Consider the following 15,716-nt stretch of genomic DNA (forward strand, 5'->3'; position numbering starts at 1 on the left):
CAGTGTTTCATTAGACACATCTCTGCTTACCACAGTATTATTAATGTTAGCTGAGCTGATCTTTGACTACATCTCTGATGGACTCTTCGGGGGGCTTCATTTTTACCATCAGCTGTGTATCCAAGCATTGCACAGAAATTTATTTGAAATATAGCACAGATATCCGTGTTTCCAGTGAGTTTAAGGTGACGATATTTCTAACATTCCTTTAAAATATTACATATCTAGAATATGTGCAATTGATATCACGATGGTGCAATCATAAGAACATGGTATATCTGCTTTAATATTTAGCTTGACATGACCCATGTGGTGTCAGTGGAGTATTGATACAAATACATTTGGAATATGTGTGTATCTAAGAGTGTAGAAAACTCAAAAAGAAATAAATGCAGATGAAGTTTTGTGGTAAGAAATATCTCTGCTGTTGGCTGTAGTCAGAAAAAAAAACCTAACTGATCAGACCACTTCAAATTAATATATCAGTGTCAATATGTCATTTTTTAGATGAACAGGTGGTGGAAGGAGTGCCTTTTAGAACTAATAAAGAGCCATTGTTTATTTCTAGTCACTGATAATGTGCGTTGGGTAGATCAGCAGCTGTGGTCAGTTTGATTCTCTACTGAGGGAGGTGAATGGGGAGGAGGGGTCACCACAACCACAGGAAGGATGTGACGTAAAGGCACAGGGAGATGGCGACCTAGTGGAGCTTTCAGCTGCTGATGCCAGTAACCCAGACAAGGCCAAGAGTGCAAATTCTACCTCCTTAATTCTTGTCTATATCTGTCTCCCAGCGCCAGCGGTGCAGCCCTGCCCCCAACACCATGACAGGGCCGAGTGACGAAGGAACAGCATAAATTCCTTCACCCCACAGCCCCCAACCCCTACACACTCCCCACCCACTTGCTTTCACTGACCCCATCTCCGTGAGGGTAAGCCAGAGAAAGCCTTAGTCCCTCAGCTGTCATCAAGGCTCACCCCCAGCACTCCACTTCATCTTCTTGGAGTCTGACTTCCCTTTACTCCCTCCCCCTATAGAAACTCTGCCCCAGTCCTTGCACCTGTGCTGCAGTCCAAACTGAGCTCCACTATAGAACCTTAATGGATTCAGCAGCACGATAGAGCTGGGCTTTATTAGGAGGTGATGGCAGGTCAGCTTATGAAAAGAGAGAAAAAAATGGACAGAGCAAGTTCATGAGGTGATAATCTTTAAAAATTTAACAAGTAATGTCATTTCTAACATTTATAGAACATTTTAGTGAGTAAAATACTGGGTTGTTTTTGTCCTTTTGTCAATTCAAACCTACATAATGTTTCAATTTCACTCCCGTAACAAATTAAAATCCAGGCAAATAAGTTCTGTGTCATTTGCTCCAGCAGCGTGAAGAAAAAGGGTGTCTAAATATTTTTGGGTTTACTGTTTCTGAGGATCGCATTAGTGAATATATACAGTGCTGTCTTCTCATGACTAAATGCTTAACCCTTTATTTAGCTACCTTCAGTGCTCAGTTCCTTTGAGAAAGCCATAGAAGAGATATGAGGTCAGACCTTTCGAGAGAAGAATGAGCTTCAGCCTTACAGTGCATGGCACAGCAGTGACATCTGAAGAACAAATATATCAGCCTCCCTTGGTGATTCACAATGCCGTCCACGGTGACAGAACAAGAGGATAAGGATAAAAAACAGTATTCAATGTTACAATAAGTTGTGTTTTCTTATTTTTGTGGTTATGGAGTGGAGCTGTTACATTTATGCATGAGGAAGACTATCTAAGGGAGATCTTATGTGGAGCTTCTTCGTAGCATAATATATACAGTTCTGTGTAAAAGTCTTGAATAACCCTCATTTCTTTATATTTTGCTCAAAAGAAGCCAGACGTTCCTATAATTTCCAGTGGTCTTGCGCAATAGTTCTACAGGCTTCTGAAGGACTTTCAGTTTTTCTTTGACAATGGCTGCTTTTTTGGTCATTTTCAGTCCAGTCTGAGATCAGGCAAAGGCAGCCATTGGCCATAACTGGTTGTGGTTGAGGGAAGGGAGACAGGAGAAAAGATGGATTGTGGAAGAGATCTAGAGTTTATCTAGAGATAACCTTATGATTAAATGCAGAGTGGCTTTTATTGATGGAAAATCAAATAATCTTATGTATGTAAAGTGGAGGTCAGGCGAGAGGTACAACAGTGAGTGTCTACAGCCATCTGTAAAACACAGTGAAGTCTCTGTGATGGTTTGTAGCTAACATGGGGTGAAGAGGATTTTATCAGAATTGATGGAATTTCAAAGACAGAAAAAGTCAGATTTGGGTCTACCATGAAATACTACCTGGAAAGCAATTGATTGGCAGTTATTACAATGATCCCAAATACACTGCCAAGTAAAAAGATACCTGGATACCTAAGCAGTGTAGGATAATCTTGACAAAGAATGGAACAAAAGGCAGGCAACATTCAGAGAAAAGCTGTGAATCTCCTTCAAGAAGCTTGGGGAACTATTCCTGAGACCTACTTAAAGAAATCTCAAGAAAGCTTAACTAAGCTTTCTTGAGATTGTTGAAAATAAAGGTGGTCATAAGAAATATTGATTTTCAAGCTCATTAGAATTGCATAGACTCTCTTTTTGCCTCATATGCCATATTTCCACTTGTGGTTTTACATATTTTATTAAATACTTGCACCTATTTCCAATTTTCCTAGAGAAAATATAAAGGAATGAGAGCAGCTCAAGACTTTTGCACCATATTAGAAAAGTGAGTGTAAAAGATTCTACTTATTGGTGATAAAGAGTTCACCCATACTCATGTCCATCTCTCCAATCTCAGGTTGGCCCTTCCTTGGAGGACCAGCCTACATGACCTGTTGTCATGGTGCTATAGCATTATCTAGGCCTAAATAATGCACCTGTAATTTGAAAATTCTTTTATTTTTTAACTCTATTTAAAAAAACTCTGAATATATTCTCTGATCATATAATAAGTTATGTAAAGTGACCAGTTAGCCAATCTTCTTCCAAGCTCAGACAATACTGAGCTATAATTAGCCTAGTTAGGGTCAAGACCATGAGCTGTCAGAGCTATTCATATTTCTTATCTGCCTCGTATTCCTTCTTTGGTAGTCAGGTCTTCCAGTTGGTCAACAAGTACTATAAAAGTTTAGCTCTTACAGCCACAATTTTGCTAGTGGTTGTTTTCCCCTTTAAAGAAATAACAGAAATAGTGCATATAAAAAGTCTAGATCACCAGTTAGAATCATCCATGGTGCATTCCCTACACAAATATTTGTATTTATTCAACTTTCTTCTTACTGGAGCTTTTCTTTTGAGTGGATAGGATTAGATAAATCATCACTGAACACTATAGAGGATCTGGGATGTTAAAGCAAAACAGTAATAGGAAGCAACAACCAAAAGTGGGGTAAAACAAACAGCTTTATTGAAGTGAAAGCCTATTATCCTCCTACTTAGTAATATCCAAATTATGTTCCCTAAATTACGTAAGAATCCTATAGAGTGTCTCACTTGGCTTCAATGTTTTACACTACAAGAGGCCAAACAGAACCATTCAAATATGCTTTTCATCACAGAATGGCAAAGAAATTGTTTGCAGTAGTGTTAGACAAAGCAGTTGATAGATGTGAGAGGGGGGCTTTTGATGGGCGTTCTTTTGCAGTTACCTTGCTTTAACCTGTCTTCTCTGGGTCACTTCCGCACTCTGTAGCTATGCCCTTGGTGGGGACAAGAGAGGCATTTCGTATTATCACTCCAAGGTTTGCTTCAGGACAGGTGCTATAACAGTCTCACCTCAGGAATGGAGTTGTGACATAGAGTGCCAATGAATGTTTGCTACTTTGCGTTCATAGTAATTTGTCAAATTCTGCAGTTCAAAGTATTTCTAACTTGTATCCGAACTGGAAATTCTGGATCTTATATTACTGCAACTAAAACAGCCGTGAAATTACGAGTTGTGCAATTAAGATTCCACAAAGAAGAAAAGACAGAGGTACTGATTTCAAGACATAGCACCTGTCCTAGCCTTGGAGTACTCCTGCGTTAAGCATGATTAATGAAATGCTGAGAACATGAGCTTGAGAAAAACATCATGCGATGAGTGCAGTGTGGTGTAAGATTCCAAAGATGGCAGAAGCTCCTTGGTCACTGGCATTCAGCTCGGTGGGGAGCTGAAGCGCTGAAAGGGTTACCGCAAAGAAGGAAATGACGGACCGTAGCGAAGGACTTCCTTTGCTTTAAAATATTCAGCAGAGGTCACTCAGTCAGTCTTCTGAGATGAGCAGAGTAAATTTTGGATTCTGGTTCCATCTACCGCCCCCTCTTTTTAAACCCTGAGTGCTTCCTTCTCTGCCCTCCGTCCATGCCAAAAGGAATGAGGCTGTAACTGAGCCTGGGGGGACAGATGGTACCTATTTATAGTCCCCACAGAGAAGTGTGAAGTTTCTTGGGATTTCAAAGAGCGGGGGCCATGGCTCCTTAAGGGGGCTGATGCAGCCTCTGTGGCCTGCGTGTTCTCTTCCCCCCCTCGCTCTCTAGAAAGCCCCACACTGGCCACACAGGGCTTAAGATGGGTTCAGGCTAAACAAAGGTACCTATTGCCTTTTTTACTGAGGCTACTGCATCACTACAGAGGACGGAAATCTAATACGAGCCAAAAGGAAAAGTCTTCTCCTTCTTTTCTCTCCAGATGATAACTTTCTTTAACAATCCAGAGGTTGAATTTGCTTCACAGCAGGACTGCTAAACTGTCATAATACCACTCAAAGCATGTATGGTGACACTGTGAGTGGATTTTGTACCAGCTTGACAGCTCATGCTGAGGCACTGATGCAAAACCTTGTTCAAAAGCTTGTATTAACAGTATACAACACAACTCCATTATAGATACGGAGGCTTGACTGAATGATTATAAATCAGCGACTATAGTTTTACTATTTTTTTCTTTTAAATAATGGAACATTTAGCTTCAAAGTACTGGTTCAGAAAGTCACACAAACAATTTTCCAGTCATTACAACTGTTGCAACAACTGATACACATGTCACTACTCCTGCTCTCCTGCCATTAGTACTGTATGCATAAAATCCAGCTAAAGTGTGCAATGACTTGAACAAAATCAGGTCGGCCATGAATGTGAAACAAATCACTGCTTTCCGTGCATTTGCTTTCTGTATGCTGTGAACTGTAACTGAGAGGTTTGGTCCTGTGGTGCTGTACATTTCTCATCTGCTGCTACTTTATGAACCTTTCAGACCTCCAAAATCATCCCATACACACACAAATTCACACCTATTCTTGGAGTATCAGCATTTTGCCCCAGATGCACAAAACTCTCAGTTGTTTTTACTCCTTTCTTTTTTCGACCTATTTATATTTTTCAATAGCATTTTTCATTAATCTTATTGTTGGAAGACACTATACAAAAAAACTTGCTTTCATATGTAAAGTGAAAGTATTGTCAGTCAAACTGCTCAATGTAAGTAGTCCGAACTGACGGCGAACAAACCACCATACATCCTTGAAACGAAGCACCAGTTATCTCTCTTATGTCAGGGCCAAGACTTGGAAACCTGGCAAACAGAGAGGCGAGTTAGCCCGGCCGTCTATTTAAGTCCTCTCTTAAGCTTGGTCACCATCTGAAACTCACACTTGAAACCGCAGACAATGTGGGATCCCTCCGCCGAGGAGAGACACTGGAGTTCATTAGGCCGTACGCCAGCCAATCAGTGGAGGAATTTAAAAGGCAGCTAATGACAGCCCTCCCAGTAATAAAGAGCCATACAGTACATTGCCCAGGCTTCTCATGTTCTCGCAGTCATCACATAGTTATTTTCTAGATGCAATTTTTTCATTATTGAAAGAAAAGAGCTAAGGCTGAATTTTGGCACTCTATCTGTAAATGGAAACATTCAGCAGAGAAGATGAGAGGACGAAATTAAAATTACTGTTGAATATAGTATATGAATACAGTCCTATAATTACAATTATACAGTCAGTTTTTTCGGTCTAAGATAGTGCAGTGATAATCTCTAAATGCTGAGTGCATGTTTATTTTTTTTTACTGCATTATTTACAAAAATTTAAATGACTTGTGTATTTAAAAGTGACAGAGAAACAAATTTATTGCCCAATTAAGTGTTGAGTGGCTTCATAGTCTCATAAAAATATTTACAGACTTAATATAAAGCTTTTTAAAGCCAGTAATAATTCTCGGGCTTATGGATCTGCTATGACGGGGTTTTCTCAAGGACAACTTCAAATAAAATGATTTATTACTGTAACGGTTCAGCACCAGGACGAAAACTGATGTGTAATGAGGTCTGTAATGTATAGACTCCAGGCCAAATGACTGTAGGACTTAATGTTAGAGTTTCACAATCTGACCAGTTTAAAAGGTTAAGTGCACCGTTTGAATTTTCAATGTGACATTGTCTCTCTTCACATACTAACAGATCTCCTGCAGATGCCTTACCTGTTCATGCCTCTTTTTTCGGAATATTTATTTCCACATAGTTTGCCTCTAAAGCCAGAGTGAACTTTATATGGTTGAACCATTATATTTAATTATCCTCTCAGCAATGGGCTCTACAGTATGCTCCCATGCACTCAAGGAAAATTTGCACTTGCATAACTCACATTTATTGTTGTTAAAAGGATAGATAAATAAATGTTCTATGCACATGAAATGCTCTTCTGTGTTATTTTAATATGCAGAATAATACTGTACTGTAAATGTAAACTACTGCATAAGCTACAGCACAATCACAGAAATAAACAGTCTGACTATAGAGAGACAGAAGCTTGACTTCCCTTGAAGTGGCTGTTGTTGTGATTTGGTGCTATATAAATAAAACCAAATTGTATGAAATGAAAATGAACCAATATTAACCTGAATGGCTAAGGTTGTGCTGAATATTTGCCCTCAAAAACATGAAACCAACCTTTTAAATTCCTGTTAAATGTTAAAGTTCACCACATTGGATTACAGCATCAACCGTTTAAAAAAACTGTAATGGTATTAAGTGAGGTTTAGACAGCAGTATAAACGGAGACTATGCATCACATCCTTTATTACATCAAAAAACGACACGTCCTCTGACTTAAATTTAGTTGTCGTTTTACCTATAAAGCTGTCATAGCTTGTACAACATAGTAAGAGCGAAGATGTTATTTTACTTATGCATATACAGAGAGCTGCAAATCTGCACATCAAGTGTATCCACTCACTGAGCTGCTGTAACACTATTCAGTGACTCAAGATCCCTCCGCAGCTCTTGCACAACAACTGCCACTGGATGTCAGCAGTGTTCCACAGATCTACAGAAGGAGCTCACTGGGTTCATTTTGATCGGGGAAATAATTGTGGTTTGCAGGGAGAGGAGGGCAGTTTCATCAAATAGAAAGGAACTACACAAAATGCATAGAACTAAAATATATAAAAATAAAAACAAAGTAAGCTTCATCACGGGAAATGTGGTATATATGTACAATGCAATGATATATTGCACCAGATCACCTTTTTAATGCTAAAGACTGGCACATGGCAACAAAGTTAACTATAAAGCACAGGCTATAGTTCCAAGTCCATTTTCTGGAGTGTGGAGGTATTTCCTGATCTAAACAGGTTCTAGTACTCACACCCACTTTGTTCAGACTGCTGAACACAGCAGAGTGGCAGTCAGACAGCCTTCTCCACAGAGGACCAGTCTTGCAGTGATCAGCAAATACACAGTACACTCTAATCCTACCACCATGCAGCCACTCCATGGTCAGTTTGCCTTTTTTTGCAGGCAATTGGCCTCAAAGAAAATGTTGTATAGAGTTTGTTGCACAGAAAGCACTATACAAAAGTTTGCTATAAGTGGGCACATTTATTCCCAGTGGGAAAGCATTTTTTTTTTTGCTCTGTCTGTGTTTAATGTTCTAAAATGCAGGGTGTGCATTTAATCACAAACGTCTTGTGTGTAGACATTTTAAAAAAAAAGTCATTTTAGACTAGAGTTGTTTTTTTCCATTGTAACTTAAACTAAAAACAGAATCTAAGAAAAAATTGTCAAAAGCCTGTTTTTTGCTTAACGTTAGTCTCTATAATAATGTTGAAACACGGCCAAATGATTAGAAAAAAAAAAAGCTACATCCAAGGTCAACTTATTAGTAAACCAACAGGTGACTGTGATTATATAGTTCACACGTTAAGTCACGCTGATACACTACAGAGCTACATTTCTGAACACCTACTTCCTACTAATCATGCACTATATGTTTATCCTTTGTGCCCCTCCTCCCTGGTATGTAGACAGTGGACCTTATAATATATTTTTTGACATCTCACAATGCATCCAGCTAGGTAAGTAAGGTGGGCCTTGATCCCAAATTGAATGTTACCAAGGTCATGTGTGTTTAGACTTCCTTGCATTCAGTAAGTACACATCTGTGTTGTAGTTTGTATTTGCTGTGATAGTGACTGTTTTGAATTTCAATTTGATAAAAATGACGGAAATAGAGGTATTAAAACGTATGCATAAATAATTAGGTCCATAAATATTTGGACATTTAAAAATCACAATATCAATATTGTGATATCTGTCATCTTCAATTCAACGACAGGTTAAGCAAGATTGTTGCATCAGCTGTTTAGAAACGACAACCATTGTGCTGGGATGTGATCACTTTACCCGTGATTCGAAATTTAAACACATGCTACTTCTATATTCATTCTGCTTTCCCGAGGCCCTAAACACCGTGCGCTTCAACAATTCCCCACCGGCGAATCCAGATCAACGTTTCAAGCGCTCACTTGCTTATACTGCAATCCTGCGGCGTGGACACGAGGGAAAGCTTAAATCTCGCTCACACTTTTTCTCCCTCAGTTATTTGTTATAACGGGTAGCTTCTCAACCACGTCTGCGCCGTCTTACTAAAAGTCTGCTTATAGGTTAATATGGCAAAAATCCTCCAAGCTGTCAGCGTTGTGAAATCTTTGAGACAAGGATGCGTGTTAGGCAGAAAAGTGGGGAACGCGGGCTGCCTGAGACTTCACACTGCAAAACTTTTTAGTGTCAAGGTAAGAAAACGGAAGTGTGACCGATAAGGATTATTGTCTGCGATAAAGTCCAAGAACTGAACTGTTTTAAAGGAAGTAATTTACTTTATTCAGCCCTTGAACTTCAGAAAAAAATGCTGAAGTTTACAAACAACAGCTGATCCACATGGTGGCTGGCAAATAGGAATCCGTGCCAGATGGGGGGGTAGAAACTGCAAGTATATTGAAATAAATGGCGTCAAGCATGCTTTGCATACGCCGAATACACACACGGTTATATTTGTTTCTATAAAACACACTAAGTTGTTTGTGGTAGAGCTTGACTTTTGTCAGTGTGAAACATTTTAGTAAATTGGCTGATTTTTCAAGGCAGATTGGAGCGGTCATGGACAAGTGAAATTTTAGTGTGACAATTCGTAAAAAAGTTGTAAAATGAGATACCGTAAGTGGGTGAGATGTTCACATGCCTGTCTCGCCTAAAGTGGCAAACAGCTGCACAACTATGCATAACGTGTAAATCAGAAGGAGTGTTGCGTCATGCTTCAGATGATCTCTGATTGCAACATTCACGGAAAAGGCGAAAATTTTATTTGATTTGAGTCAGGGTTGTGGTAGATAAAGTACTAGTTTTTAAAATGACATGCATTAATTTGCTAAATAACGTTAGTAAATTAATGCATTAATGCAGAGATTACATTTTTTTTTTTAAAGATCTAAATGCAGTGAATAAATCGGTGGTATGCTAATATTTTATATCTGTGACGAGTACGAGTAATATTGGTCACTGTTTTCCTGATGGCCGCTGTCTGGAGGTCATGATGCATCACACCACCCTCTTTAATAATCTATGCAGCTCTCTCTCTGTCTGGTGGGCTCTCTCTCTCTCTTAGACACGTATACAGATGCACTCTCTTACTCCTACACAACAGAAAAACAGATTTGTCTGTCTCAGCATTCACAGTACAATTCACACAGGCCTGCAGTTTCAGCATGATGTCCCAGAGCGTCACTGGTTGCCATTGCATCTAAACTCAAAATCTACAGCACATCTATTTCAAAGTCTTTCCTTTGGTTCTTCCAAAGTCGCTTAATAAAAAGAGAATATATTATTTTGGGGTGTGATTTTTTTTTTTTTTTTTAACTTTACTTTTAACTCCCAGACCCAGACAGCCCACCTGGTCTTGGAGGATGGCACCAGGATGAAAGGGATTTCTTTTGGGCATGATGCCTCTGTAGCTGGAGAGCTGGTCTTCAATACTGGTCTTGTGGGGTAAGAAGGAGAAATGCTGACTGAAATTATAACAGCGTTAGATTTTTATTTATTTCTTTTGCATGCTTCAACAATTACAGTACATATTTGAAGAAACACAAGGGCATTGACATCTGACATAAAACTTGCTTTTAATTTGATAACTTTGCATCACAGTTGCATTTATTTAGGTTTAAATAGAAGTGTGAGTTTAAGTGCATTTTCTAAAACCAATAAATCACCTAAATACAAATCTTTACAAAATGTTTCTATTGTTTTTCTACTTTAGGTATCCCGAGGCCCTGACTGACCCAAGTTATAGAGGTCAAATACTGACGCTGACATATCCAATTGTAGGGAACTATGGTGTGCCGAATACAGAGGAACTGGATGAGCTAGGCCTGAGAAAACATGTAGAGTCAGAACGCATTCAGGTAGGTAACTAAGGTGTGGCTTGTCTTACCAGCGTGTCTTCATATTCCGTTACATTGAGTAATTATCTCTGACTGTACAAGCATTTATGTCTCATTCTTTTGTTTTTAATAATTGGATAGAAATCCTGTGTAAATAATGCCTGCCTCAAGTTTAGAACCCATGGGCATCACCAGACTAATACAGACAAATATCATTTTCTCCCCTGAAATGCTCTGTTAGGCCTTTACTGCAACCTCCTTCAGTTGCTGCTTGTTTATGGGTCTCTCTCTGCCTTCAGTTTTGTATTTAATAACTGAATAGCATGCTCTGAGTTGAGATCAGGTGACTTTGCAGTTGGAGAATATCACTTTTTTTTGTCTTGAGAAACTCTTGGGATGCTTCTGCAGTATGCTGGGCTCGTTATCTGTTTGCACTTAGAAGTACTGTCCAATCATTTTTGAAGTATTTCGCTAATATGAGCAAATGCTATAGCCAATCCGTTACATCCAATCCAACTAGTGGCCCAATCCATTATAGGTGCTCCAGCAATACATGCCCATAACATTCTCTCCACCATATTTGACAGCTGATGTGGCATATTGGATCATGAGCTGTTTCTTTTCTACTTCAAACTTTTCGCTTCCCATCTCTCTGTTACAAGTTAAGTTTTAGCTGCCTAATTAGTTTTTTTCCGACCTGCCCAAAGAGCATGGGAAGGTCTTTTGTTTTTTTTTAGAAGTGTAATCTGACCTTCCTCTTAAGTGTAACTAGTGGTTTGCACCTTGTTGTAAGCTCTTTATTTACGTTGTTGAGAACATCTCTTGATTGTAGACTTTCACAGTGATATAGCTACCGCGTAATAATAATAATAATAATGATAATGGATTGGATTTCATATAGCGCTTTTCAAGGCACCCAAAGCGCTTTACAATGCCACTATTCATTCACTCTCACATTCACACACTGGTGGAGGCAAGCTACTGTTGTAGCCACAGCTGCCCTGGGGCAGACTGACAGAGGCGAGGCTGCCATATCGCGCCATCGGCCCCTCTGGCCAACACCAGTAGGCGGTAGGGTAAAGTGTCTTGCCCAAGGACACAACAACCAGGACAGAGAGCCCAGGGATCAAACTGGCGACCTTCCGGTTGCAGATACGATTCCCAACCCCCTGAGCCATGGTCGCCCCGAGTTCTTGCGTAAAGAGTTCTTGCCTTGGATAGATGTGAAAGGTTTTACTTAATCAAGCGAAAAATAAATTCTGTGGTCATTCAATCTTTGAAGCTTTCTGGTGTTGCTGAGCTGGTGGTGCGTTCATTCTTTTTAAGAATGTACCAGATTGTTATTTTTGGTCACTCTTAAAGTTTTTGATACATCTCAACCTCCTTAAGGCTTCCTTAAATTGGCTTGGCATCTCTTTGTTCTTCATATTGAGATTTACAGTGAATGGCTACTAAATTCACCTCTGGATCCTTTATGTGTTTGGCTTTGTGCACGGCTTCACTTGGCTATGAAAATGCTTGCCAGAAGGCAGTCAGTTTGCTTTTCAAGCCATAAATTGTCCAGATACTTATGGACCTAACTGCATATAGTCCACCACAGTTTTCTCACTGATAACAATGTCAGCTGTTAATGTTGAATCATATTAGAGCTGCTTTAATTTTCCGGCAAAGAAAGGATTAACACTGCAGTTGGCACTGACCACTCATTTATCTAAACTATGTCTCCAAATCACGCATGGCCATTTTCCTTTTTTTTTTTTTACTTCACTGAAGTTTTGTTTAATTACAGCTAGGGTTAAGTAGTTGAAGCATCAGGTCAGAATGGTTATTCTTGTTGACTAACCTTTTTATTAAAACTGTGTGTAACTGCAGTTAATAGACTGGAGGGATTTTAAATTGGACTTGGACATTTTTTCTAAGGCTAATACAATGCTTTGGTTTCTCTAGGTATCTGGTCTACTGGTTCAAGACTACAGCCACGAGTACAGCCACTGGAACTCTGTCAAGTCTCTGGGTCATTGGCTGCAAGAAGAGAAGGTTAGATTGCAAATTAGCAGCTCCTGATGTGAGAATGTGTGAATGATGAATATGACTTTTCTGTTAATGTAAATCTTACCCTCCTCAAAAGGTTCCTGCGCTGTTTGGGATAGACACCAGGATGCTGACCAAAGTCATCAGAGATAAGGTACCGCAATTAGAAAGACTGTATCTGTTTCATGTTTAATGAATGAATGGGTCGGTCAGTTTCTGATATATTTGGCTTGTGGTTTCTCTCAAGGGAACAGTTTTGGGGAAGATTGAATTTGATGGTCAGCCTGTTGACATAACTGACCCCAATCAGAAAAACCTAGTAGCAGAAGTTTCAACCAAGGTAACAACTGCCAGTTATTTTTTATTTAATGATAATATCAGATTAAAAACTCATTTTGTTTACAGATATTTTAAAATGGTACTAACCTCTTCTTGTCGTGCCTCTATACTCACCAGGAAGTCAGAGTTTTTGGAAAAGGCAACCCAATTAAAGTGGTGGCTGTCGACTGTGGCATTAAACATAACATAATTCGACTGCTGGTTAAGGTGAGAGTTGCGTGAAACATCCTTGTTGGACTGTGTGCGTTCCATTTGGAGATCTTGTTTTTGTGACTTAGCCCCAAATGACCTTCTCTGCATAAACACAGAATAAAAAGTCAGCGCTCTGTTACATGCTTTCTGCAACCTGACCTAGAAATTTTAAGGAAGTAAATCTGGGCCTAATGAGCACCAGAAATGTAAAATTTGTTTGTGGCATGGAGATGGATAAGAGAGTGGGTTTTCATCATGTTTGTACTCCAAGTTAATGACTTGTTGTGGTAACGGTGATATTGGCTTTTAATTGGTTATAACATTATATTCATTGATTTGCTCTTATTCGTTACACTCAGTGTTGACCCTTCTCTATGTTTTCTTTTTGTTCTATTTTTGCAGTATCATTATAATTTTTTAAATAACATTACATGTTTGGAGATTTGAAACCATAAACGTCAGAGCTCTCATTATGACATTATGTCCATTTGGTGTTGTCTGTAGTTATTTTTACAGCTAGGGGGATAAAATGAATGTCATCTTCTGCTACTTTGATTTTACATTCATTTGACATTTTAAGTATACCCAGAAGATTACAGAATAACTACATATGTGTTTTTGTGCAGCGAGGTGCAGAAGTCCACCTAGTGCCGTGGGACCAGGACTTGCTTAGTCTAGACTATGATGGCCTGTTCATATCTAATGGACCAGGAGATCCATCTCTGGCCAAGACACTCATCAATAATGTGCACAAGGTAGGATGCTTCACAAATGTTTATGGACACTGAGAGACTTGAGTATTGATTTATGGATTTGCAGGTTTAACAAGGAACTAAATTTGTTGCAGAGCTCTATATCTATACGTAATATTCAATATTTGGAATTAATTGTTTCAACAATTTCTTTTCATAACTGTGTTTATAGCTCAATCATTACTTCTGTAATAACATTTCTTTTGTGAAGGTGCTGGAGAGCGATCGTCCCCAGCCAGTATTTGGTATCTGTATGGGCAATCAGATCACTGCCCTGGCTGCAGGAGCCAAGTCATACAAACTACCTATGGGCAACAGGTGAACAATTTAACAGCCAATCATAAATATGACACAGCGTACTGTATATGCTCTGCATTCAGATAAAAATTTCAGTCTAAAGTGTAACCTGTCCTACAGAAATGTAATGAAATAGATGATGTTTTTTATTCATTTCTGTGGGTCCCCAGAGGCCAGAACCAGCCGGTGTTGAATGTGATGACGGGCCAGGCCTTCATTACCGCACAGAACCACGGTTATGGCATAGACAGCGAGTCCCTGCCCCCAGGGTGGGGCCCGCTTTTCATCAACGCAAATGATGGCACCAATGAGGTTGATTTCAGTCTATGTGAATATTCAGTCGTTAACGGGACATTTTTTTTCCAGGCTTTGGCTATAAAAAAACAAAAATTAAAAATAATCCTTTTACAATAATAACTGAAGCAAAAACAGGGCTGTATGAATTTTACACTAATATTTTGGAAAGATGCATTTATTTTGAAAATGCTAACAGTATCTTTAATTTTTTAAATATATACATAATTTCATGATTTTCATTTCACAATTTCCAGGGGATCATGCACAGCACTAAACCTGTTTTCACAGCCCAGTTTCACCCCGAGGCTAAGGGCGGTCCCACGGACACAGAGGTAATTAAAAAACTTTGATGGTGCTGCATGAAGTACCTGAACACTATACTCCAGCTAATTAAAGTATATTCACAAAATGGAACTTGGGTAAAACTTTGAGCTCTACTCTAAAATAGTACTTGTGTAAATGTTGTGAATGGTTTGGAAAAGTGATGTGGTGTCTAGGTAGCAATAGTCAGTCAGACCTCGGAAGTCATCAGGTGCAGATCTTTTAACTGTTCTTAGAATCGGATCTAAGTAAGCTGAGGGTGATTTTAGTTACTGTGGTCCTGTTGTTTGGAGAAAAAAACTCCCTGCTCACCTAAAACCAGTTACATCTGTGCATACATTTAAAACTATAACCTTTTTATTGAAACAGGACTTCCTCAATAGGTTTTTGTTTGTTTTTTTTTTTTTTAATGCTTTTTTAAATTCTATTTCGGTGTCTTAAAGCATTGTAAACCAACACTGTTTTTCTTTTTTACCTTCTATGTTAAACAGATTGAGTTTGCGTCCAATGAAATGAGCTATATAAATTGCAATTGCCAATAAAAAAAGATAAATGTTGATTAAAAACATAAATTTTGACTTTAAACTTTTGCATTAGAAGATCATTTATTCAGCACGTTTTTCCCCATATCTCAAAGATCTGTCAGTTTAGTTAAATTAAATTCAAATTCCATGACATTTTAGCCAGAATTTAGCCTTTTGTTTTAAGCAATATAGGGGTTTGGCTCCACAACAATGAACAGAAGACCATTAAAAAAACAATATTGTTGATATAATACTTG

General features: G+C 38.8%; 1 protein-coding gene across 1 annotated transcript in view; it reads left to right on the top strand.

The window, feature by feature from the left end:
- The first annotated feature begins 8,652 nt into the window (after positions 1–8,652).
- The window catches only part of cps1 (carbamoyl-phosphate synthase 1, mitochondrial), a 61,563-nt gene continuing 54,499 nt past the window's right edge, over positions 8,653–15,716 (top strand). Inside the window, exons 1-11 of the mRNA XM_039600505.1 lie at positions 8,653–9,065; positions 10,205–10,314; positions 10,583–10,727; positions 12,654–12,743; positions 12,835–12,891; positions 12,985–13,077; positions 13,194–13,283; positions 13,895–14,023; positions 14,232–14,338; positions 14,488–14,629; positions 14,869–14,946. Coding sequence (XP_039456439.1) covers positions 8,943–9,065; positions 10,205–10,314; positions 10,583–10,727; positions 12,654–12,743; positions 12,835–12,891; positions 12,985–13,077; positions 13,194–13,283; positions 13,895–14,023; positions 14,232–14,338; positions 14,488–14,629; positions 14,869–14,946 — 1,164 coding nt within the window. The 5' untranslated portion in view covers positions 8,653–8,942. The remainder of the gene's footprint in view (positions 9,066–10,204; positions 10,315–10,582; positions 10,728–12,653; positions 12,744–12,834; positions 12,892–12,984; positions 13,078–13,193; positions 13,284–13,894; positions 14,024–14,231; positions 14,339–14,487; positions 14,630–14,868; positions 14,947–15,716) is intronic.

This window comes from Oreochromis aureus, linkage group 16 (assembly GCF_013358895.1).
Source record: "Oreochromis aureus strain Israel breed Guangdong linkage group 16, ZZ_aureus, whole genome shotgun sequence".
Classification (NCBI taxonomy): domain Eukaryota; kingdom Metazoa; phylum Chordata; class Actinopteri; order Cichliformes; family Cichlidae; genus Oreochromis; species Oreochromis aureus.